This window comes from Hemiscyllium ocellatum, chromosome 28 (assembly GCF_020745735.1).
Source record: "Hemiscyllium ocellatum isolate sHemOce1 chromosome 28, sHemOce1.pat.X.cur, whole genome shotgun sequence".
Lineage (NCBI taxonomy): Eukaryota > Metazoa > Chordata > Chondrichthyes > Orectolobiformes > Hemiscylliidae > Hemiscyllium > Hemiscyllium ocellatum.
The window spans coordinates 45297196-45321723 of NC_083428.1; the positions used below are offsets into that span (position 1 = coordinate 45297196).

Below are 24528 nucleotides of genomic sequence, written 5' to 3' on the forward strand. Positions count from 1 at the left end.
TGATGGTCAAATTCCCCCCAAGACATGCTCCATGGGCAGCTCTGTACCAGGACGACACCAACTCGTCACTGATACAGGGGCATGTGAGAGCTCAGCGTGGTCTGGATCAGATCCTCCCTGCTGCCTTCAGGCACAGAGTCCAAAAGGACAGGGAGATGTCAGGACAGAAGGAATGAGCAGGTGACGGACAAGAGAGTGGGAGAGCTGGTTGGAAGGGGGCCAAACTGCAATCAGACTGAGGCTCTCACTTCTCACAACTCAGGATCTACAGCCACAGCACGTGCTGTCCAATCAGAATGAACACAGAGCCAGGCCAGGCCCGGCCCAGACCAGTATCTCCATGGGCAGAGAGCCGTGGCACAGACATCGACCTGAAACTAACTGGTCCATCCAGTGTTTACACTCCCCGCGCCAACCTATTCCCAACCCCGTTTATCCCATCCAGTCACTCTATCCTTCACTTCCTCTCTCGTCCTGTTTATCCAATCTGCCCTTAATTATATCCATGTTCTTCACCCGAGTGTCTGATGTACTGAGTGGTTTTGAATCAGAGTGTTTTGTTAACCGAAACGTGTAACTTTGTCTTGTTTCACCTTGGTGCAGATCCTGGGCTCAGCCCTTGGCAGGTACAATGTGAGTTGGCGATGCAAGGCTGGGGTTGCTGTGAATTGGCACAGAGACCATAAAGGGCCATTCTGGGGAGTGAAGGGGCAATAGGGGTGGGCAGAGGGGAGTATGGCCACTGTGTTGGGTGGGCAAGGTGAGGAGGGGAGCTTTGATTCTTACAGCTGGGGTGCTAGGGTGCTGACGTGGACTGAACGCACAGTCTGCCTCCACCCATCCATGCCAGTCTGTGTGCCCACCGCCCCTACAGCAGCCAACCCCCTCCCTCCCTCCACCTCCCGACACCTGACCATCAGAGCCTGACCTCCCGAGCCCGATGTGTGGAGTTGAGAGCATTCCCGATTCTCTGGCTCCGGACAAAAGTTCCGGTGTGAGAAGCAATCCAGTGAGAGAGAGTTCTGTTTCCAGTGTGTGTATGGGAACACACAGAAGGCTGGTGAGCTGCAGCTCCTTGTCGGCTCATTGGAACGAGAGCGTTGGGGCAAAAGCTAAGACCTGGCTCAAAGAAGAAGAGGAATTGTACTGATAATTCCTGGGATACAAGGCATTCGGCAAATACTGGGAAGGACAGGAAGGAGCACGGGTCGCAGGACAGGTGACGGTTGCTATATACAGGAGAGTAGAAATCTCCTGGATCGGTCAAGGATGGAGTCTATTTGGTTGGAATTAAGATCAGTGTAGGTACTGTAACATAGTCTATGGGGGAAGATGTAAGACTGGATTAGTGAGGAGCTGGGCTTCAGGGAGATACTGGAGAAGTGGGACAATGGGCCGAATGGCTGCCTCCGGTGATACTACAATTTCAACTGATCAAACTGACGTTGGGAGGTCAGAGCGTTAGTCCAGATCCTTAGGTTAGAAACCAGTAAAGTCACCAATGTGTTACCACACTGCATTTGCAACAAACTGACTCCCCAAGGTCTGGAATGGTTAAAAAAAAACAGTGATTTAAAAAACGTTCTTTGGTGGGATGTCAGTGTCAATGGTTTTTGTTACCTGACCTTAATTGTCCAGGAATCGAGTTGCTTGCTCAGTCACGGCAGGTCGGAGTCACGTGTAGGCCTGACCAGCTAAGGGCAGCAGATTTCCATCCCGAAAGGCCGTCAGTGAATGAGATTCTGAAAACAACCCACAATGGTTTCATTGTCACTATTTAATATTTTCAAAGTGCAGATTTATTAATTTAATTTAAATTCCTGAGATTGGAAGCCATGTCCACAGAACATTAGCCAGGATCTCGGGAATACCGATCCACTGATATTGCCACAACACCACCTCTTCCTGTGATTTGAGTAAATGTTCTAGTTTGAATTCATAAGGCCACCATTCAATAGGCTGGCTGAGCTGGGCTGGATGATTATATTGTCCCCATTAAATTCCACTTAGAGTATTGAGTACAGGAGTTGGGAGGTCATGTTGCGGCTGTACAGGACATTGGTTAGGCCAGTGTTGGAATATTGCGTGCAATTCTGGTCTCCTTCCTATCGGAAAGATGTTGTGAAACTTGAAAGGGTTCAGAAAAGATTTACAAGGATGTTGCCAGGGTTGGAGGATTTGAGCTACATGGAGAGGCTGAACAGGCTGGGGCTGTTTTCCCTGGAGCGTTGGAGGCTGAGGGGTGACCTTATAGAGGTTTACAAAATTATGAGGGGCATGGATAGGGTAAATAGACAAAGTCTTTTCCCTGGGGTGGGGGAGTCCAGAACTAGAGGGCATAGGTTTAGGGTGAGAGGGAAAAGATATAAAAGAGACTTAAGGGGCAACATTTTCACACAGAGGGTGGTACGTGTATGGAATGAGCTGCCAGAGGAAGTGGTGGAGGCTGGTACAATTACAACATTTAAAAGGCATTGGATGGATATATGAATAGGAAGGGTTTGGAGGGATATGAGCTGGGTGCTGGCAAATGGGGCTAGATTAGATTAGGATATCTGGTTGGCATGGATGAGTTGCACTGAAGGGTCTGTTTCTGTGCTGTACATCTCTGTGTATCTATGACTGTAAGACATAGGAGCAGAAATTAGGCCATTCAGCCCATTGAGTCTGCCCTGCCTTTCAATCATGGCTGGTCAGTTTCTCATCCCCATTCTCCTGGTTTTTCCCTGTAACCCTTAAACCCCTCGATACTCAAGAGCCGATCTATCTCAGTCTCAAACATACTTAGTGACCTGGCCTCTGCAGCTTTCTGTGACAATGAATTCCATAGATTCTCCACTCTCTGGCTGAAGAGGTTTCTCCTTATCTCCATTCTAAAATGTCTTTCCTTTACTTTAAGTCTGTGCCGTTAGGTCCTAGTCTCTCCTACCATTGTAAACATCTTTCCAGCATATACTCTGTCCAGGCCATTCAGTATTCTGTAAGTTTCAGTTCAATCCCTCCTCAGCCTTCTAAACTCCATTAAGTATAAACCCAGAGTCCTCAAACATTCCTCAAATGTTGAACCTTTCATTCCTGGGGCCATTCTCGTGAACCTCCTCTGAACATGCTCCAGGGCCTAAACATGGGCCTAATTTCTGCTCCTGTGTCATAGTCACAGAGATGTAAAGCTTGGAAACAAACCCCTTCACTCCAACTCGTCCATGCCAACCAGATTCCGAACTCCAAATGTGGTCTGACCAGAGCCTTGGAGAGCCTCAGAAATACACATTGCATTTGCCTTCCTAACCTAACGACTGACTCAATCTGTAAGTTAACCTGAAAAGAATCCTGGACCAGGACTCCCAAGTCCCTTTGCACTTCAGACTTCTGAATTTTCTCCCCATTTAGAAAATGTCGATGCCTCTATTCTTTCTACCAAAGTGCATGACCTCACACTACCATGTTGTATTCCATATGACACTTCTTTGCCCACTCTCCTAACCTGTCCAAATCCTTCTGCAGCTTCCCCACTTCCTCAATGCTACCTGTCCCTCTACCTATCTTTGTATCATCTGCAAACCTAGCTAGAATGCCCTCAGTTCCCTCATCTAGATCATTAATGTGTAAAGTGAAAAGTTGTGGTCCCAACACTGAGCCTTGCGGAACACCACCCTGAGAAGGACACTTTTATCCTCACTCTCTGCTTTCTTTGATAAAGCCAAGGTTCTGTCCATGCTAGCACCTTGCCTGTAACGCCATGGGCCCTGACCTTACCCAGCAGCCTCCTGTGCAGCACCTTGTCAAAGGCCTTTATGGAGTCCAGAGGGATGACATCCCTCGGCTCTCCTCGCTCTAACCTGCTCATTACTTCCTTAAAAAAATCTAGCAGATTTGTCAGGCATGACCTCCCCATGCTGACTTTGCCCTATTTTACCACACACTTGCTGGGCGGCACGGTGGCACAGTGGTTAGCACTGCTGCCTTACAGCGCCAGAGACCCGGGTTCAATTCCCGCCTCAGGCGACTGACTGTGTGGAGTTTGCACGTTTTCCCCGTGTCTGCGTGGGTTTCCTCCAGGTGCTCCAGTTTCCTCCTACCGTCCAAAGATGTGCAGGTTAGGTAAATTGGCCATGCTAAATTGCCCACAGTGTTAGGTAAAAGGGTAAATGTAGGGGAATGGGTGGGTGGCGGGTCGGTGTGGACTTGTTGGGCCAAAGGGCCTGTTTCCACATTGTAAGTAATCTAATCTAATCTAAACTTCCAAGTATTCGGAAATCTCATCCTTACCCATGACTGAGGTTAGGCTAATCAGTCTATAATTTTCCATCTTTTGCCATACTCCCTGTTTAAACAGGGGCGTCACGTTAGCGATTTTCCTGTCCCTGATTCTACCGATTCCTGACAGATCACCACTAAAGCCCCCACTAAGCCATCTCTCTTTGAACTCTGGGGTGTAGTCCATCTGGTCTGGGTGATTCATCCACATTCAGGCCATTCAGTTTTTCTAACACCATCTCCTTGATGATGGCCACCATACTCAGCTCTGCCCCCACACTCTCTTGAATTTTTGCGACATTACTTTCCCACCAGGAAAACTGACATGAAATAATTATTCAGTTCCTCAGCCATTTTCTTGCTCCCCGTTACTATCTCTCCAGGATCATTTTGCAGTGGCCCAATGTCCACTTTTACCTCTCTTTTCCTCTTGATATATCTAAAGAAACTCTAACAGTCTTCCTTTATATTACTGGGAGAAAGTGAGGACTGCAGATGCTGGAGTTCAGAGCTGAAAATGTGTTGCTGGAAAAGCGCAGCAGGTCAGGCAGCATCCAAGGAGCAGGAGAATCGATGAAGGGCTGACCAGGGAAGTCAGGAATCGCATAAATGCAAAAGAGAAAGCATTCCTGAAGAAGGGCTCATGCCCGAAACGTCGACTCTCCTGCTCCTTGGATGCTGTCTGACCTGCTGCGCTTTTCCAGCAACACATTTTCAGCTCCTTTATATTACTGGCTAATTTACCCTCATATTTAATTTTCTCCCTCCTTATTTCATTTTTTGTTGCCCTCTGTTGCTCTTTCTCAGCTTCCCAATCCCCCGGTTTCCCACTGTCCTTCAGCACATGACATGCTTTCTCTTTTGCTTTGATGTGATCCCTGACTTCCCTGGTCTGCCATGATTGCCTCATCCTCCCTGTACCATACTTCTTTTTCCTCAGGACAAATCTCTGCAGTGTCTCCTGAATTACTCCCAGAAACTCCTGCCATTCCTGTCCCACTGTCTTTCCTGCTCGGCTCCTCTCCCAGTCAGTTCTACCCAGATCCTCCCTCATGCCTCTGTAGTTGCCTTTATTCAGCTGTAACACCGTTACCTCTGATTCTATCTTCTCCCTCTCAAACTGTGGAGTAAACTCAATCATGTGATGATCACACAATGTTCCGAATCTGCAAACTGATGATACTAAAGAGAGTCTTTAATCTCTGCCCGGCTTTCTGTGACCTTGGGGATGTTCTGAAGTCCCTTCCAGCCTGTGTGGTATTTACACAGAGCAGTGCTTGTTGTAATGTATGAAAGCTGGTGCCATTGTTACACAGCAAGATGCACAAGTGTGATGTCTTTAGCACTTTTAGTTAAAGCTTAAATGTTAATCAGGGATAAGAGGATAATTCCCTTCTTTGAGTTGATGTCAGGTGACCTTTTAAGTCTGTTTAAGGTCACAGACTTAACCTCTTTAGTGATTTATTCAAAAAAATAGCAGAGGCAGTGGTCAGTAATTTGATTCCTTTTGTTTATAGTTTGAATGCAATGTCAGATTGACGTCACAACCAATGGTCCAAATTTTGGCATCTTGTTTTGTGAATATCTGATTTGTTATCTTTTTTCCCATCATTCCCTGTTTTCACGATTTGGTTTATTTTACAAGTTACAATGTGTTTTCTTTCCGTTGATGTCAGGCCACAGTAAATAGCGACCCACTCTGACCCACTCTGACCCACACTGACCCACACTGACCCACACTGACCCACACTGACCCACACTGACCCACACTGACCCCCTCTGCCCCACACTCTGCCACACTGAAGATTAGATTAGATTACTTACAGTGTGGAAACAGGCCCTTCGGCCCAACAAGTCCACACCGACCCGCCGAAGCGCAACCCACCCATACCCCTAACCTAACACTACGGGCAATTTAGCATGGCCAATTCACCTGACTCGCACATCTTTGGACAGTGGGAGGAAACCGGAGCACCCGGAGGAAACCCACGCAGACACGGGGAGAATGTGCAAACTCCACACAGTCAGTCGCCTGAGGTGGGAATTGAACCCAGGTCTCTGGCGCTGTGAGGCAGCAGTGCTAACCACTGTGCCACCGTGACCCACACTGACCCACACTGACCCACTCTGACCCACTCTGACCCACTCTGCCCCACTCTGCCCCACACTGACCCACACTGACCCACACTGCCCCACTCTGCCCCACACTGACCCACACTGACCCACACTGACCCACACTGACCCACACTCACCCGCTCTGCCCTGCTCTGCCCCACACTGACCCACACTGACCCACACTGACCCGCTCTGACCCGCTCTGACCCGCTCTGACCCACACTGACCCACACTGACCCACACTGACCCACTCTGCCCCACACTGACCCACTCTGACCCACTCTGACCCACTCTGACCCACTCTGACCCACTCTGCCCTAGACTGACCCGCTCTGCCCCGCACTGACCCGCTCTGAGCCACACTGACCCGCTCTGAGCCACACTGACCCACTCTGCCCCACTCTGCCCCACTCTGCCCCACTCTGCCCCACTCTGCCCCACTCTGACCCACTCTGACCCACTCTGACCCACTCTGACCCACTCTGCCCCGCTCTGAGCCACACTGACCCACACTGACCCACACTGACCCACTCTGACCCACTCTGACCCACACTGACCCACTCTGACCCACACTGACCCACTCTGACCCACTCTGACCCACTCTGACCCACTCTGACCCACTCTGCCCTAGACTGACCCACTCTGCCCCACACTGACCCGCTCTGCCCCACACTGACCCGCTCTGAGCCACACTGACCCACTCTGACCCACTCTGACCCACTCTGACCCACTCTGACCCACTCTGACCCGCTCTGACCCACACTGACCCGCTCTGACCCACACTGACCCACACTGACCCACACTGACCCACTCTGACCCACTCTGACCCACACTGACCCACACTGACCCACACTGACCCACTCTGACCCACTCTGACCTAGACTGACCCACTCTGAGCCACACTGACCCACTCTGACCCACTCTGCCCTAGACTGACCCGCTCTGACCCGCTCTGACCCACACTGACCCACACTGACCCACACTGACCCACACTGACCCACACTGACCCACTCTGACCCACACTGCCCCACTCTGACCCACTCTGACCCACTCTGACCCACTCTGACCTAGATTGACCTAGACTGACCCACTCTGACCCACTCTGACCCACTCTGACCCACACTGCCCCACTCTGACCCACACTGCCCCACACTGCCCCACACTGCCCCACACTGCCCCACTCTGCCCTAGACTGACCCACTCTGCCCCACTCTGCCCCACTCTGCCCCACTCTGACCCGCTCTGACCCGCTCTGCCCCACTCTGCCCCACACTGACCCACACTGACCCACTCTGACCCACTCTGACCCGCTCTGACCCGCTCTGACCCACTCTGACCCACACTGACCCACACTGACCCACTCTGACCCACACTGACCCACACTGACCCACACTGACCCACTCTGACCCACTCTGCCCTAGACTGACCCACTCTGAGCCACACTGACCCACTCTGACCCACTCTACCCTAGACTGACCCACTCTGCCCCACACTGACCCACTCTGACCCACTCTGACCCACTCTGACCCACTCTGACCCACTCTGACCCACTCTGCCCTAGACTGACCCACACTGACCCGCTCTGACCCACTCTGACCCGCTCTGACCCACTCTGACCCGCTCTGACCCGCTCTGACCCGCTCTGACCCACTCTGACCCACACTGACCCACACTGACCCACACTGACCCACTCTGCCCCACACTGACCCACTCTGACCCACTCTGACCTAGATTGACCTAGACTGACCCACTCTGACCCACTCTGACCCACTCTGACCCACACTGCCCCACTCTGACCCACACTGACCTAGACTGACCCACACTGACCCACTCTGACCCGCTCTGACCCGCTCTGCCCCGCTCTGCCCCACACTGACCCACACTGACCCACTCTGACCCACTCTGACCCACACTGACCCACTCTGCCCCACACTGACCCACACTGACCCACACTGCCCCGCACTGCCCCGCACTGCCCCGCTCTGCCCCGCACTGCCCCGCTCTGACCCGCTCTGCCCCACTCTGACCCGCTCTGACCCGCTCTGCCCCGCTCTGCCCCACACTGACCCACACTGACCCACTCTGCCCCACACTGACCCACTCTGACCCACTCTGACCCACTCTGACCCACTCTGACCCACTCTGCCCCACACTGACCCACTCTGACCCACTCTGACCCACTCTGACCCACTCTGCCCCACACTGACCCACACTGACCCACTCTGACCCACTCTGACCCACTCTGACCCGCACTGCCCCGCTCTGACCCGCTCTGACCCGCTCTGACCCGCTCTGACCCACTCTGACCCACTCTGACCCGCACTGTCCCGCACTGTCCCGCACTGCCCCGCACTGCCCCGCTCTGCCCCACACTGCCCCGCTCTGCCCCGCACTGACCCGCTCTGAGCCACACTGACCCGCTCTGAGCCACACTGACCCACACTGACCCACTCTGCCCCACTCTGCCCCACTCTGCCCCACTCTGCCCCACTCTGACCCACTCTGCCCCACTCTGACCCACTCTGCCCCGCTCTGAGCCACACTGACCCACACTGACCCACACTGACCCACACTGACCCACTCTGACCCACACTGACCCACTCTGACCCACTCTGACCCACTCTGACCCACTCTGACCCACTCTGCCCTAGACTGACCCACTCTGCCCCACACTGACCCGCTCTGCCCCACACTGACCCGCTCTGAGCCACACTGACCCACTCTGACCCACTCTGACCCACTCTGACCCACTCTGACCCACTCTGACCCACTCTGACCCGCTCTGACCCACACTGACCCGCTCTGACCCACACTGACCCACACTGACCCACACTGACCCACTCTGACCCACTCTGACCCACACTGACCCACACTGACCCACACTGACCCACTCTGACCCACTCTGACCTAGACTGACCCACTCTGAGCCACACTGACCCACTCTGACCCACTCTGCCCTAGACTGACCCGCTCTGACCCGCTCTGACCCACACTGACCCACACTGACCCACACTGACCCACACTGACCCACACTGACCCACTCTGACCCACACTGCCCCACTCTGACCCACTCTGACCCACTCTGACCCACTCTGACCTAGATTGACCTAGACTGACCCACTCTGACCCACTCTGACCCACTCTGACCCACACTGCCCCACTCTGACCCACACTGCCCCACACTGCCCCACACTGCCCCACACTGCCCCACTCTGCCCTAGACTGACCCACACTGACCCACTCTGCCCCACTCTGCCCCACTCTGACCCGCTCTGACCCGCTCTGCCCCACTCTGCCCCACACTGACCCACACTGACCCACTCTGACCCGCTCTGACCCGCTCTGACCCGCTCTGACCCACTCTGACCCACACTGACCCACACTGACCCACTCTGACCCACACTGACCCACTCTGACCCACACTGACCCACTCTGACCCACTCTGAGCCACACTGACCCACTCTGACCCACTCTGCCCTAGACTGACCCACTCTGAGCCACACTGACCCACTCTGACCCACTCTACCCTAGACTGACCCACTCTGCCCCACACTGACCCACTCTGACCCACTCTGACCCACTCTGACCCACTCTGACCCACTCTGCCCTAGACTGACCCACACTGACCCGCTCTGACCCACTCTGACCCGCTCTGACCCACTCTGACCCGCTCTGACCCGCTCTGACCCACTCTGACCCACTCTGACCCACACTGACCCACACTGACCCACACTGACCCACTCTGCCCCACACTGACCCACTCTGACCCACTCTGACCTAGATTGACCTAGACTGACCCACTCTGACCCACTCTGACCCACTCTGACCCACTCTGACCCACACTGCCCCACTCTGACCCACACTGACCTAGACTGACCCACACTGACCCACTCTGACCCGCTCTGACCCGCTCTGCCCCGCTCTGCCCCACACTGACCCACACTGACCCACTCTGACCCACTCTGACCCACACTGACCCACTCTGCCCCACACTGACCCACACTGACCCACACTGCCCCGCACTGCCCCGCACTGCCCCGCTCTGCCCCGCACTGCCCCGCTCTGACCCGCTCTGCCCCACTCTGACCCGCTCTGACCCGCTCTGCCCCGCTCTGCCCCACACTGACCCACACTGACCCACTCTGCCCCACACTGACCCACTCTGACCCACTCTGACCCACTCTGACCCACTCTGACCCACTCTGACCCACACTGACCCACACTGACCCACTCTGACCCACTCTGACCCACTCTGCCCCACACTGACCCACACTGACCCACTCTGACCCACTCTGACCCACTCTGACCCGCACTGCCCCGCTCTGACCCGCTCTGACCCGCTCTGACCCGCTCTGACCCACTCTGACCCACTCTGACCCGCACTGTCCCGCACTGTCCCGCACTGCCCCGCACTGCCCCGCTCTGCCCCACACTGCCCCGCTCTGACCCGCTCTGACCCGCTCTGACCCGCTCTGACCCGCTCTGACCCACACTGCCCCACACTGACCCGCACTGTCCCGCACTGTCCCGCACTGTCCCGCACTGCCCCGCACTGCCCCGCTCTGACCCGCTCTGACCCGCTCTGACCCACACTGCCCCACACTGACCCGCACTGTCCCGCACTGTCCCGCACTGTCCCGCACTGCCCCGCACTGCCCCGCTCTGCCCCACACTGCCCCGCTCTGCCCCGCTCTGACCCACTCTGCCCCACACTGACCCACACTGACCCACACTGACCCACTCTGACCCACTCTGACCCACTCTGACCCGCACTGCCCCGCTCTGACCCGCTCTGCCCCGCTCTGACCCGCTCTGACCCGCTCTGACCCACTCTGACCCACTCTGACCCACTCTGCCCCGCTCTGACCCGCTCTGACCCACTCTGACCCACTCTGACCCGCTCTGCCCCGCACTGCCCCGCACTGTCCCGCACTGCCCCGCACTGCCCCGCTCTGCCACACACTGCCCCGCTCTGACCCGCTCTGACCCGCTCTGACCCGCTCTGACCCACTCTGACCCGCTCTGACCCGCTCTGACCCACTCTGACCCACTCTGACCCGCTCTGACCCGCTCTGACCCACTCTGACCCGCTCTGCCCCGCTCTGACCCGCTCTGACCCGCTCTGACCCACTCTGACCCACTCTGACCCACTCTGCCCCGCACTGCCCCGCACTGTCCCGCACTGCCCCGCACTGCCCCGCTCTGCCCCGCTCTGACCCGCTCTGACCCGCTCTGACCCGCTCTGACCCACTCTGACCCGCTCTGACCCACTCTGACCCACTCTGACCCACTCTGACCCACTCTGACCCACTCTGCCCTAGACTGACCCACTCTGAGCCACTCTGCCCCACACTGACCCACTCTGACCCGCTCTGCCCCACACTGCCCCGCTCTGACCCGCTCTGCCCCGCTCTGACCCGCACTGCCCCGCACTGACCCGCTCTGACCCGCTCTGCCCCGCTCTGCCCCGCTCTGACCCGCTCTGACCCACTCTGACCCACTCTGACCCGCACTGCCCCGCACTGTCCCGCACTGCCCCGCACTGCCCCGCTCTGCCCCGCTCTGCCCCACACTGCCCCGCTCTGACCCACTCTGACCCACTCTGACCCACTCTGACCCGCTCTGCCCCACACTGACCCACACTGACCCACTCTGACCCACTCTGACCCACTCTGACCCACTCTGCCCCACACTGACCCACTCTGACCCGCACTGTCCCGCACTGTCCCGCACTGTCCCGCACTGTCCCGCACTGCCCCGCACTGCCCCACACTGACCCACTCTGACCCACTCTGACCCACTCTGACCCACTCTGACCCACACTGACCCACACTGCCCCACTCTGACCCACTCTGACCCACTCTGACCCACTCTGCCCCACTCTGACCCACTCTGCCCCACTCTGACCCACTCTGACCCACACTGACCCACTCTGACCCACTCTGACCCACTCTGACCCGCACTGTCCCGCACTGTCCCGCACTGCCCCGCACTGACCCACTCTGACCCACTCTGACACACTCTGACCCACTCTGACCCACACTGACCCACACTGCCCCACTCTGACCCACTCTGACCCACTCTGACCCACTCTGACCCACTCTGACCCACTCTGCCCCACACTGCCCCACACTGACCCACTCTGACCCACTCTGACCCACTCTGACCCACTCTGACCCGCACTGCCCCGCACTGCCCCGCACTGCCCCGCTCTGCCCCACACTGCCCCGCTCTGACCCGCTCTGCCCCGCTCTGCCCCGCTCTGCCCCGCTCTGACCCGCTCTGACCCACTCTGACCCGCTCTGACCCGCTCTGACCCGCTCTGACCCACTCTGACCCACACTGACCCACACTGACCCACTCTGCCCCACACTGACCCGCACTGTCCCGCACTGTCCCGCACTGTCCCGCACTGCCCCGCACTGCCCCGCTCTGCCCCACACTGCCCCGCTCTGACCCGCTCTGACCCGCTCTGACCCGCTCTGACCCACACTGCCCCGCTCTGCCCCACACTGCCCCGCACTGCCCCGCACTGCCCCGCACTGTCCCGCACTGCCCCGCACTGCCCCGCTCTGCCCCGCACTGCCCCGCTCTGACCCGCTCTGACCCGCACTGCCCCACACTGCCCCGCTCTGCCCCACACTGCCCCGCTCTGCCCCGCACTGCCCCGCTCTGCCCCGCACTGCCCCGCTCTGACCCGCTCTGACCCGCACTGCCCCGCTCTGCCCCGCACTGCCCCGCACTGCCCCGCTCTGCCCCACACTGCCCCGCTCTGACCCGCTCTGACCCACACTGCCCCACACTGACCCACACTGACCCACTCTGCCCCACACTGACCCACACTGTCCCGCACTGTCCCGCACTGCCCCGCTCTGACCCGCACTGCCCCGCTCTGCCCCGCACTGCCCCGCTCTGACCCGCTCTGACCCGCACTGCCCCGCTCTGCCCCACACTGCCCCACACTGCCCCGCTCTGCCCCACACTGCCCCGCTCTGCCCCGCACTGCCCCGCTCTGCCCCGCACTGCCCCGCTCTGACCCGCTCTGACCCGCACTGCCCCACACTGCCCCGCTCTGCCCCACACTGCCCCACACTGCCCCGCTCTGCCCCACACTGCCCCGCTCTGCCCCGCACTGCCCCGCTCTGACCCGCTCTGACCCGCACTGCCCCGCACTGCCCCGCTCTGCCCCACACTGCCCCACACTGCCCCGCTCTGCCCCACACTGCCCCGCTCTGACCCGCTCTGACCCGCTCTGACCCGCTCTGACCCACTCTGCCCCGCACTGCCCCGCACTGCCCCGCACTGCCCCACACTGCCCCACACTGCCCCACACTGCCCCGCTCTGACCCGCTCTGACCCACTCTGACCCACACTGCCCCACTCTGCCCCACACTGACCCACACTGACCCACTCTGCCCCACACTGACCCACACTGCCCCGCACTGCCCCGCACTGCCCCGCACTGCCCCGCACTGCCCCACACTGCCCCGCTCTGCCCCACACTGCCCCGCTCTGACCCGCTCTGACCCGCTCTGACCCACTCTGACCCACACTGCCCCACACTGCCCCACACTGACCCACTCTGCCCCACACTGACCCACTCTGCCCCACACTGACCCACACTGCCCCACACTGCCCCACACTGCCCCACTCTGACCCACTCTGACCCACTCTGACCCACTCTGCCCCACTCTGACCCGCTCTGACCCACACTGCCCCGCTCTGACCCGCTCTGACCCGCTCTGCCCCGCTCTGACCCACACTGCCCCGCTCTGCCCCGCTCTGCCCCGCTCTGACCCACTCTGCCCCACACTGACCCACACTGACCCACACTGACCCACACTGCCCCACTCTGACCCACTCTGACCCACACTGCCCCACTCTGACCCACACTGCCCCACACTGCCCCACACTGCCCCACACTGACCCACACTGACCCACACTGACCCACTCTGCCCCACACTGACCCACACTGACCCACTCTGACCCACACTGCCCCACTCTGACCCACTCTGACCCACTCTGACCCACACTGACCCACACTGACCCACACTGCCCCACACTGCCCCACTCTGACCCCCCCACCCACCCCCCATTGCAATGTTAGGCCTGAGATGATGAGTTCTGACCTAGCCAATGGCTTGGCAGGATAGTTACCTTCGTTCAGCCACACATTGGGACAGCACTGCCCACGTTGGTCATTCTCTTCTAGAGTGCTCTTCCTGAAGACACCAGCACATTTTGGGCTGAGGAAGAAGGTGTGAGATCACAAGGTTTGTGAAGGTTTGTAGCTCAGGTTGAGGTTTAGGGTGTAGCTTTGCTCGCTGAGCTGTAGGTTTGATATCCAGACGTTTCATTACCTGGCTAGGTAACATCATCAGTGGCGACCTCCAAGTGAAGCAAAGCTGTTGTCTCCTGCTTTCTATTTATATCTTTCTCCTGGATGGGGTTCCTGGGGTTTGTGGTGATGTCATTTCCTGTTTGTTTACTGAGGGATTGATAGATGGAATTCCATGCAAGGACTGCCACAAACACTACGTAGGACAAACAGGAAGAAAGTTAGCCACCAGGATATACGAACACCAGCTAGCCACAAAAAGACACAACCCTCTCTCCCTCGTAGCCCTACACACGGTTGAAAAAACCCACCATTCCGACTGGGACAACACATCTATCCTGGGACAGGCTAAGCAAAGACATGCCAGAGAATTCCTATAGGCCTGGCACTCCAACCACAACGCCATAAACAAACACATAGATCTAGATGCCATCTATCAACCCCTCAGAAAACAAACAGGAAATGACATCACCACAAACCCCAGGAACCCCATCCAGGAGAAAGATATAAATAGAAAGCAGGAGACAACAGCTTCGCTTCACTTGGAGGTCACCACTGACGATGTTACCTAGCCAGGTAATGAAACGTCTGGATATCAAACCTACAGCTCAGCGAGCAAACCTACACCCTAAAGGTTTGAGATCTATCCTGGAACGGGGAATTGAACCCTCTGTTGTTTGCAGTGGCCTCATTCACACCTGATTCTGACCCTATCACTGTCCAGCTCCCTGCCACAGAGCAGCCAGTCATTGTTCCACAATTATCACGTACCCCACCTCTCCTCTGGAGAGTTTCCCCCCTTTCATCCCACAACCTCAGCACCCTGATTGGACCTCCACCCCAAGATTCACTAAGAAGGCTGTCTCAGCAGACCCATTGTTTCCGCCTGGTTTTACTCCAGGTTAATTCCTGTGTCCATTGTCTAGTCTCTCCCCATTTTAGGACTCTTGTGATTCTTTTCATCTCTTTAACTAATGTCCTAGTCTTAATTGTCTCATCTGTTTTCTCTCTCACTCTTCAGATCAATCGCTCCAGACCAACACAGCTGACAGCTCTCTTTCTTTTACTTTGGAAACACCCCAGCTTTAATTATTCACACGCTGTTCCAACTCTCTTGTTGGTGACAGAGATCTTCTGGATCTGTGTGCAGTCTAACCTTCCATACACAACTTTTAACTTAATTCCTGGGAGATTCTGTGTCGTTAACCATCCCCAGCCCCGCTGTTTAGCTTGAACTGTGGCCTATTCAGTAGGCCATGCGCCCTGACCCTTCCCTGCTGGGCTGCACTCGGTCTCTCGTCGAACCACTTCTCCTTCCACTTTGTCCAAATGAAGCTGTTGCCATGGGTACCTCTACAGACCGTAGTAATGCCTGTCTCTTTGGGTGGAATGTGGAACTTTCATTACCCTCCTCCTCCCTGGGCACCTTCCCCATTCTCCAATATGTTCATCTCGGTCTCAGAGACACTTACTGCCCCTTGCTCCAACTGGAAAACTTCCAACTTCCACTTTGACCTCAACTTGTCTTTGCCACATCCCTTCCTGTGCCTCACACCTCTGTCACCATTTCTGGGGTCAGCTTCCTGTCAATATGAATAATCAAGTCAATAGACTCTGAAAGTTACCTGACTGCACCGTCACAGCTTGCCTTCTCTGCAGAGTCCATTCCATTCTCCATTACATCGGTTTGTTCCATCTTCCTCACAGAATCCCTGTGGTGTGGAAGCAGGCTATTCAGCCCGAGGGTCCACACAGACCCCCTTTCCTACCCTATCCCTGGAACGCTGCATTTCCCCTGGCCGACCCACCTCGCCTCTCCATCCCTGAACACAATGGGCAATTTAGCATGACCAATCCCCCTAACCTGCACATCCCGCACAGACCCGGGGGGAATGTGCAAACTGAATTCAGACTGTTGCTGGAGGCTGGAATCGAAGCCAGATCCCTAGTGCTGTCAGGCAGCTGTGCTAACCACTGAGCCACCGTGCTACCCAGAGGATTCCTCCACCAAGGACTCCCCCTGTACTGTTCAGGTGGCTCCCTCAGCTATGGATGGCAGGAAACGAACCAGAAAGTTTCTCCTCCCCCCACCCCCCCCCCCCCCCCCCAGAACTATCCTTCCTCCTGACCTCACCTTCTGCCCCATTAGTTTCCACGTTCCACCAGCTCTACCCACCCCCTCTGATAAATGAATCTCTCCTTCCCATGCTGTCACCATTCCTTCAGTAACACTCTGCTCCTTATCACCCGAAACTCCTTGACACGTTCCATACATCTGCAACAGGTGTAATTCCAGGCTCTCTCTCTCTTTCTCGCTCTCTTTCTGCCCTTCGAACTTCAACCTGTCAGCATTTGTTCCCTTTTTGTGACTGTTTTTAAGGGGGTTTGTATATTGGCACTGTTGTGTATATTCAGAACAGCGTAACTAAGTCTAGTTTGGATAGATTGAGTTCTGTAGGGGTTCTTTATTCTGTTCTTTGTGTTTCATTGTGTAATTTTGTGAATAAATTTTTGTCTGTTGTAAAACCTAGTCATCAACCTCGCTAACTTACTCCAGGTAATTTTCACTGTCCACTTACCGAAACCAATTGCAAAGTTGTGGTCTGAACCGCCTGATTTAGAATGTTTTGAGTGGTCTGGCCTAGTCCATAATAGCTGATGTACAAGCAGAGGGACTGACTACTTTGTGGGACACCCTTTGTGTCTGTGACCATAACCCCAAGCTTCTGGAAGCTTCATCCTTTCATACACCACGGTGCTGTCACACTGACATCTCTGTCCTCCTCTGATCTACTCCTCCAGAGAAACCTGAGGAGCAATTACCTCAGCTTCTGATTTTCCCATTCCACAGCTTCTGGAATCCACACAATTCCTGACTGGATTTCCAATCTCTGTATCCCTCGGCCAGCCACCCGTGGAGTCATGGAGCATGCACACAGACCCTTCAGTCTAACTCGCCCATGCTGACCAGGTATCCTATCCCAATCCTAGTTGCCTGCGTTTGGCCTATATCACTCTCTGCTACCTTTCCTATTAATGTACCTTTGCAAATATCTTTTAAATACTGTCATTGTACCAACCTTTACCACTTCCTCTGCCAGCTCATTCCGTACACACACCACCCTCTGTGTGCTAAAGTTGCCCCTCAGGTCCCTTTTAAACCTTTCCCCTCTCACCTTAAACCTATGCCCTCTAGTTTTGGATCCCTACCCTGAGGTAAAAGCCTTGACTATTCACCCTGTCCCTGTCCCCCGTGATTTTACAAGCCTTTATGTGGTCATCCCTCAGCCTCTGACACCCCAAGAACGAAGTCCTGGTCTATCCAACCTCTCCTTAAAACTCAAACTCTCCAATCATGGCAGTCTCCTTGTAAATAGTTTAACAACACCCTTCCTCAAGCAGAATTGGACACAGTTTTCCTGAAGTGGCCTCAGCAATGTCTTGTACAGTCGCAGCATGAAGCTTTAACTCCTGTACTCTTATTTTTCATCCTTCTGCAGTTGGATAGAAGCTCTATCCTCTAGACTCACCCTTTGGTCCTTCAGTTGCCTGTCTGGCCGTTTCCTTCCTCTTTTGTCAGTTAATGTCTCGCACCTTCCCTCTCTCATTCTACCTTTGATTTTATTTCCAGCCTCCTCCCATTCCTCTCTAAAACCAAAGCCTCTTATGGTGCAGTGGTTGTGTCCCTACCTGGAGACCAGGGGTCAAGTCTCACCTGCTCCATCCCTGAACAGGTTGATGGGAAAATATCGAAGATTGTGACCATCCCAGATTCTCCCGGTTCTGATGTGGTGAAATGTGAGCAATCGTTCCCGCCACACAGATACCGCTGAGGATTTCCCATCATTCCTGGGGATGCCAGGACTGACGTGTGAAGAGACACTGGATCGGTTAGGACTATATTCCCTGGAGTTGAGGCATGAGGAAGGATCTTGAAGAAACCTATTAAATTCTAACAGAATTGAACATGTTCTCGTAGGAAGATTGTTCCTGATGATCAGAGAGGCCCCCCCAGAACCAATGGAGGGGGGGCATCACAGACTAAGGATATGGACTTGGCCATTTTGGGACAGAGATGGGGACTAATGTCTTCACCCAGAGAATTAATGCTGAATTCTCTGCCACAGGAAATGGTTGTGGCCAAATCATTGAATGTTTTCAAGAAGGAATTAGATATAGTTACATAGAACACAAAACCACACAGCACAGGAACAGGCCCTTCGGCCCACGATGTTGTGCCGAACGTGACACCAAGTTAAACTGATTGCTTCTGCCTGCCCTTGGCCCATATCCCTGCATTCCTTGCATATCCATGTGTTTATCTAAAAGTCCCTTAAATGCCCCAGTCATACCTGCCACACCACCACCCCTAACAGCATATTCCAGCCTCATACCTCTCTGTGTTTAAAAGGAAACTTGCCCCTCACATCTCCTTTGAACTTGCCCCCTCTCACTTTAAATGCATTCCCCCTAGTTTTAGATGTGCAACTCTGAGGAAAGAGATTCTGACTGTCAACCCTACCTGTGCATCTCATAGTTTTATAGACTTACGTCAAGTCTCCCCTCAGCCTCCACTGCTCCAGAGAAAACAACCTGAGCTTCTCTAGCCTCTCCTGTAATTAAGGCAGCACCCTGGTAAACCTCTCCTGCACCCTCCCAAAGCCTCCACATCCTTGCTGTAATTTGGCGACCAGAATTGAAAGCAGTACTTGAACTGTGGCCTAAGCAAAGTCTTATAAAGCTGCAGGTCTAAAGTTGTCAGGACTAAAGAATACAGAGAGAAAATGGGAGCAGGGTACTGAGTGAGATGATCAGCCATGACCCTATTAAATGATGGGGTAGGCTTGAAGGACTGAATGGCCAACTCCTGCTAAGTTTGCAATTTCCTACAGTGAGTCTCAAACTAGCTGTTCCACCCATCACTCTGCACCAACTGCTGCAGGCTCTAGAGTTTTATCAGCCATGTCCTTTCCTATGGTCGATATTTTTAAACCACAGTGTACTTGGACGCCGAGTAACTCCTCTTCCCTTTGGTAAAGCTGCCAAACTTCACCCCAGCTATCTCTTTCCTTTATTCAGTGTGGAGATGTTTGCCCCCAACAAGACCCATTCGTTCCTGGTGGTGACCGAGGTGGACGTGGGAGATCTGTTGCTGATGAAGTTTAAGTGGGAGACCGCGTTAACCTGGGGGTCGCTGTGGAAAAGGATGCGGAGTTCCATCACTTTTTACAAACTTTCGCTGTGGGCCCCTTCCGTCATTTCCAACTTCGACATCCACGTGGAAAGGATCCGGGTGAAGTCTGGAGAATCTCAAAAAAAGTAAGGACAGGGTGATTTGACCGAGGTGTCTCTCTGAGCCGACAGCTCTGCTAGAGGGATTGCTCGCGTTTGATTTGATTTATTGTAGTCACATGTACCTAAACACAGTGAAAAGTTTTGTTTTGCGAGCAGTACAGGCAGATCATAGCAAACAAGAACACACAGATCATTGGGTGCTCAGACAGAGTGAGGCTACACAGATTACAGCTGCACAAGGGGTGGACAAAACAGGATCAATGTTATTGGAAATGAGAGAGGTCCATACAGCAGTCTAATAACGGCAGGGAAGGAGCTGTTCCCCAACCTGTCGGTGTGTGTCTTAAAGCTTCTGTAGATGTCTTTCCTCTCTTTAATATTCAATTAAATGGGCTCTGTGTGGATTATTGTCAATTAAAAGTGCCACAAGGATGGGTGCTGGGCCCTCTACTTTTCATCATTTATATAAATGATTTGGATGTGAGCATAAGAGGTACAGTTAGTAAGTTTGCAGATGACACCAAAATTGGAGGTGTAGTGGACAGCGAAGAGGGTTACCTCAGATTACAATAGGATCTGGACCAGATGGGCCAATGGGCTGAGAAGTGGCAGATGGAGTTTAATTCAGATAAATGCGAGGTGCTGCATTTTGGGAAAGCAAATCTTAGCAGGACTTATACACTTAATGGTAAGGTCCTAGGGAGTGTTGCTGAACAAAGAGACCTTGGAGTGCAGGTTCATAGCTCCTTGAAAGTGGAGTCGCAGGTAGATAGGATAGTGAAGAAGGCGTTTGGTATGCTTTCCTTTATTGGTCAGAGTATTGAGTACAGGAGTTGGGAGGTCATGTTGCGGCTGTACAGGACATTGGTTAGGCCACTGTTGGAATATTGCGTACAATTCTAGTCTCCTTCCTATCGGAAAGATGTTGTGTAACTTGAAAGGGTTCCAAAAAGATTTACAAGGATGTTGCCAGGGTTGGAGGATCTGAGCTACAGGGAGAGGCTGAACAGGCTGGGGCTGTTTTCCCTGGAGCGTCAGAGGCTGAGGGGTGACCTTATAGAGGTTTACAAAATCATGAGGGGCATGGAGAGGGTAAATAGACAAAGTATCATCTCTGGGATGGGGGAGTCCAGAACTAGAGGGGCATAGGTTTAGGGTGAGAGGGGAAAGATATAAAAGAGACCTAAGGGGTAACTGTTTCACGCAGAGGATGGTACGTGTATGGAATGAGCTGCCAGAGGAAGTGGTGGAGGCTGGTACAATTGCAACATTTAAGAGGCATTTGGATGGGTGTATGAATAGGAAGGGTTTGCAGGGATATGGGCCGGGTGCTGGCAGGTGGGACTAGATTGGGTTGGGATATCTGGTCGGCATGGACGGGTTGGGCCAAAGGGTCTGTGGGTGTGTGTGTGTGTGTTGGGGGTGTGTGCATGTGTTGGGGGTGTGTGCATGTGTTGGGGGTGTGTGCGTGTGTTGGGGGTGTGTGCGTGTGTTGGGGGTGTGTGTGTGTGTGTGTGTTTGGGGTGTGTGTGTGTGTTGGGTGTGTGTGTGTTGGGTGTGTGTGTGTGTGTGTGTGTTGGGGGTGTGTGTGTGTGTGTTGGGGGTGTGGGTGTGTGTGTGTGTGTGTGTTGGGGGTGTGGGTGTGTGTGTGTGTGTGTGTTGGGGGTGTGGGTGTGTGTGTGTGTTGGGGGTGTGGATGTGTGTGTGTTGGGGGTGTGTGTGTTGGGGGTGTGGATGTGTGCGTGTGTTGGGGGGGTGTGTGTGTTTTGGGGGTGTGTGTGTGTTGGGGGTGTGTGTGTGTGTTGGGGGTGGGGGTGTGGGTGTGTGAGTGTTGGGGGTGTGGGTGTGTGAGTGTTGGGGGTGTGGGTGTGTGTGTTGGGGGTGTGGGTGTGTGTGTTGGGGGTGTGGGTGTGTGTGTGTGCTGGGGGTGTGGGTGTGTGTGTTGGGGGTGTGGGTGTGTGTGTTGGGGGTGTGGGTGTGTGTGTGTGTGTTGGGGGGTGGGTGTGTGGTGGGGTGTGGATGTGTGTGTGGGGGTGTTGGGGTGGGTGTGTGTTGGGGGGTAGGTGTGTGTTGGGGGGTGGGCGTGGGTGTGGGGGTGTGTTGGGGTGAGGGGGTGGGTGTGTGTGGGGATGGTGATGGGGGTGAGTGTGTCGGGGTGGTGGTGGGGGGGTAGGTGTGTGTGGGAGTGGTGGTGGGGGGGTGGGTGTGTGTGGAGTGGTGTTGGGGGGTGGATGTGTGTGGGGGGGTGTTGGGGTGGATATATTGGGGGGTGTGTGTGTGTGTTGGGGGTTGGGTGTATGTGTGTTGAGGGGTGGGTGTGTGTGTTGGGGGTGGTTGTGTGTGTGTGTGTTGGGGGTGGGTGTGTATGTGTGTTGGGTGTGTGTGTGTGTTGGGGGTGTGGGTGTGTGTGTGTGTGTTGGGGGTGTGTGTGTGTGTGTTGGGTGCGCGTGTGTGTGTGTGTTGGGTGCGTGTGTGTGTGTGTTGGGGTGGGTGTGTGTGTGTTGGGGGTGTGTATTGAGTGTGTGTGTTGGGGTGTGGGGGAGTGTGTGTGTGTGTTGGATATGTGTATGTGTGTGTTGGGGGTGTGTGTGTGTTGGTGTGTGTGTGTGTGTTGGGGGTGTATGTATGTTGGGGGTGTGTGTATGTTGGGTGTGTGTGTTGGGGGTGTGGGGGAGTGTGTATGTGTGTTGGATATGTGTATGTGTGTGTTGCGTGTGTGTATTGGGGGTGTGTGTGTGTTGGTGTGTGTGTGTGTGTTGGTGTGTGTGTGTGTGATGGTGTGGGTGTGTGTATGTTGGGGGTGTGTGTATGTTGGGTGTGTGTGTGTGGGTGTTGGTGTGTGTGTGTGTTGGGTGTGGGTGTGTGTGTGTGTGTTGGGGGATGTGTGTGTGTTGGGGGAGTGTGTGTGTGTGTGTTGGGGGAGTGTGTGTGTGTGTGTTGGGTGTGTGTGTGTGTTGGGTGTGCGTGTGTGTGTTGGGGTGCGTGTGTGTTGGGTGTGTGTGTTGGGGGTGCGTGTGTGTTGGGTGTGTGTGTTGGTGCGTGTGTGTGGGTGCGTGTGTGTGTGTGTGTGTTGGGGGGAGTGTGTGTGTGTGTTGGGTGTGCGTGTGTGTGTTGGGGGTGCGTGTGTGTTGGGTGTGTGTGTGTTGGTGCGTGTGTGTGTGTTGGGTGTGCGTGTGTTGGGGTGTTAGGGTGTGTGTGTTGGGGATGAGGGTGTGTGTGTGTTGGGGGTGTGGGGTGTGTGTGTGTGTTGGGGAGTGGGGGCGTGGGGGTGTGTTGGGGGAGTGGGGGTGTGTTGGGGTTGGGATGTGTTGGGGTGGGGGTGTGTTGGGGTTGGGGGTGTGTTTGGGGTGGGGGGGTGTTGGAGATGGGGGTGTATTGGGGGTGGGGGTGTGTGTGTATGTGTTAGGGTGGGGGGGTGTGTATGTGTTAGGGTGGGGGTGTGTTGGAGGTGGGGGTGTATTGGGGTTGGGGGTGTGTTGGAGGTGGGGGTGTATTGGGGGTGGGTGTGTGTGTGTATGTGTTAGGGTGGTGGTGTGTTGGAGGTTGGGGTATGTTTGGAGGTGGGGGTGTGTTGGAGGTGGGGGTGTGTTGGAGGTGGGGGTGTGTTGGGGTTGGGGGTGCGTTGGAGGTGGAGGTGTGTTGGGGTTGGGGGTGTGTTGGAGGTGGGGGTGTGTGTGTATGTGTTGGGGGGTGGGGGCTGTTAGGGGGTAGGGGTGTGTTGGGGTGGGGGTGTGTTGGGGGTGGGGGTGTGTGTGTATGTGTTGGGGTGGGGTTGTGTTGGAGGCGGGGGTGTGTTGGGGTGGGAGTGTTTTGGGGTGTGTATGTGTTTGGGGTGGGGGTGTGTTGCAGTGGGTGTGTGTGTATGTGTTGGGGGTGATGGTGTGTTGGAGGTGGGTGTGTGTGTATGTGTTGGATATGTGTATGTGTGTGGGTGTTGGTGTGTGTGTGTGTGTTGGGGGTGAGTATGTGTGTGTGTTGGGGGAGTGTATGTGTGTGTTGGGTGTGTGTGTGTGTTTTGGGGCTGTGGGGGAGTATGTGTTGGGTGTGTGTGTTGGGTGTGTGTGTTGGGGGTGTGTGTGTGTGTGTGTGTTGAGGGTGGGGGTGTGTTGGGGTGGGGGTGTGTTGGGGTGGGGGTGTGTTGGGGAGGGGGGTGTTGGGGGGTGGGGGTGTGTTGGGGGTGGGGTTGTGTGTGTGTGTTAGGATGGGGGTGTGTTGGAGGTGGGGGTGTGTTGGAGGTGGGGGTGTGTTGGGGTGGGAGTGTTTTGGGGTGGGGGTGTGTTTGGGGTGGGGGTGTGTTGGGGTGGGGGTGTGCGTGTATGTGTTGGGGGTGTGTTGGGGGTGATGGTGTGTTGGAGGTGGGTGTGTGTGTGTGTGTTGGGGGTGGGGGTGTGTTGGGGGTGGGGGTGTGCGTGTATGTGTTGGGGGTGGGGGTGTGTTGGGGTGATGGTGTGTTGGAGGTGGGGGTGTGTGTGTGTGTTGGGGGTGGGGGTGTGTTGGGGGTGGGGGTGTGCGTGTATGTGTTG

The 24528-nt window shown here is 55.3% G+C and overlaps 1 protein-coding gene across 1 annotated transcript in view; it reads left to right on the forward strand.

The window, feature by feature from the left end:
• The window catches only part of LOC132829042 (lipoprotein lipase-like), a 49798-nt gene that overhangs the window by 19367 nt on the left and 5903 nt on the right, over window positions 1–24528 (forward strand). Inside the window, exon 8 of the mRNA XM_060846329.1 lies at window positions 19790–20029. Coding sequence (XP_060702312.1) covers window positions 19790–20029 — 240 coding nt within the window. The remainder of the gene's footprint in view (window positions 1–19789; window positions 20030–24528) is intronic.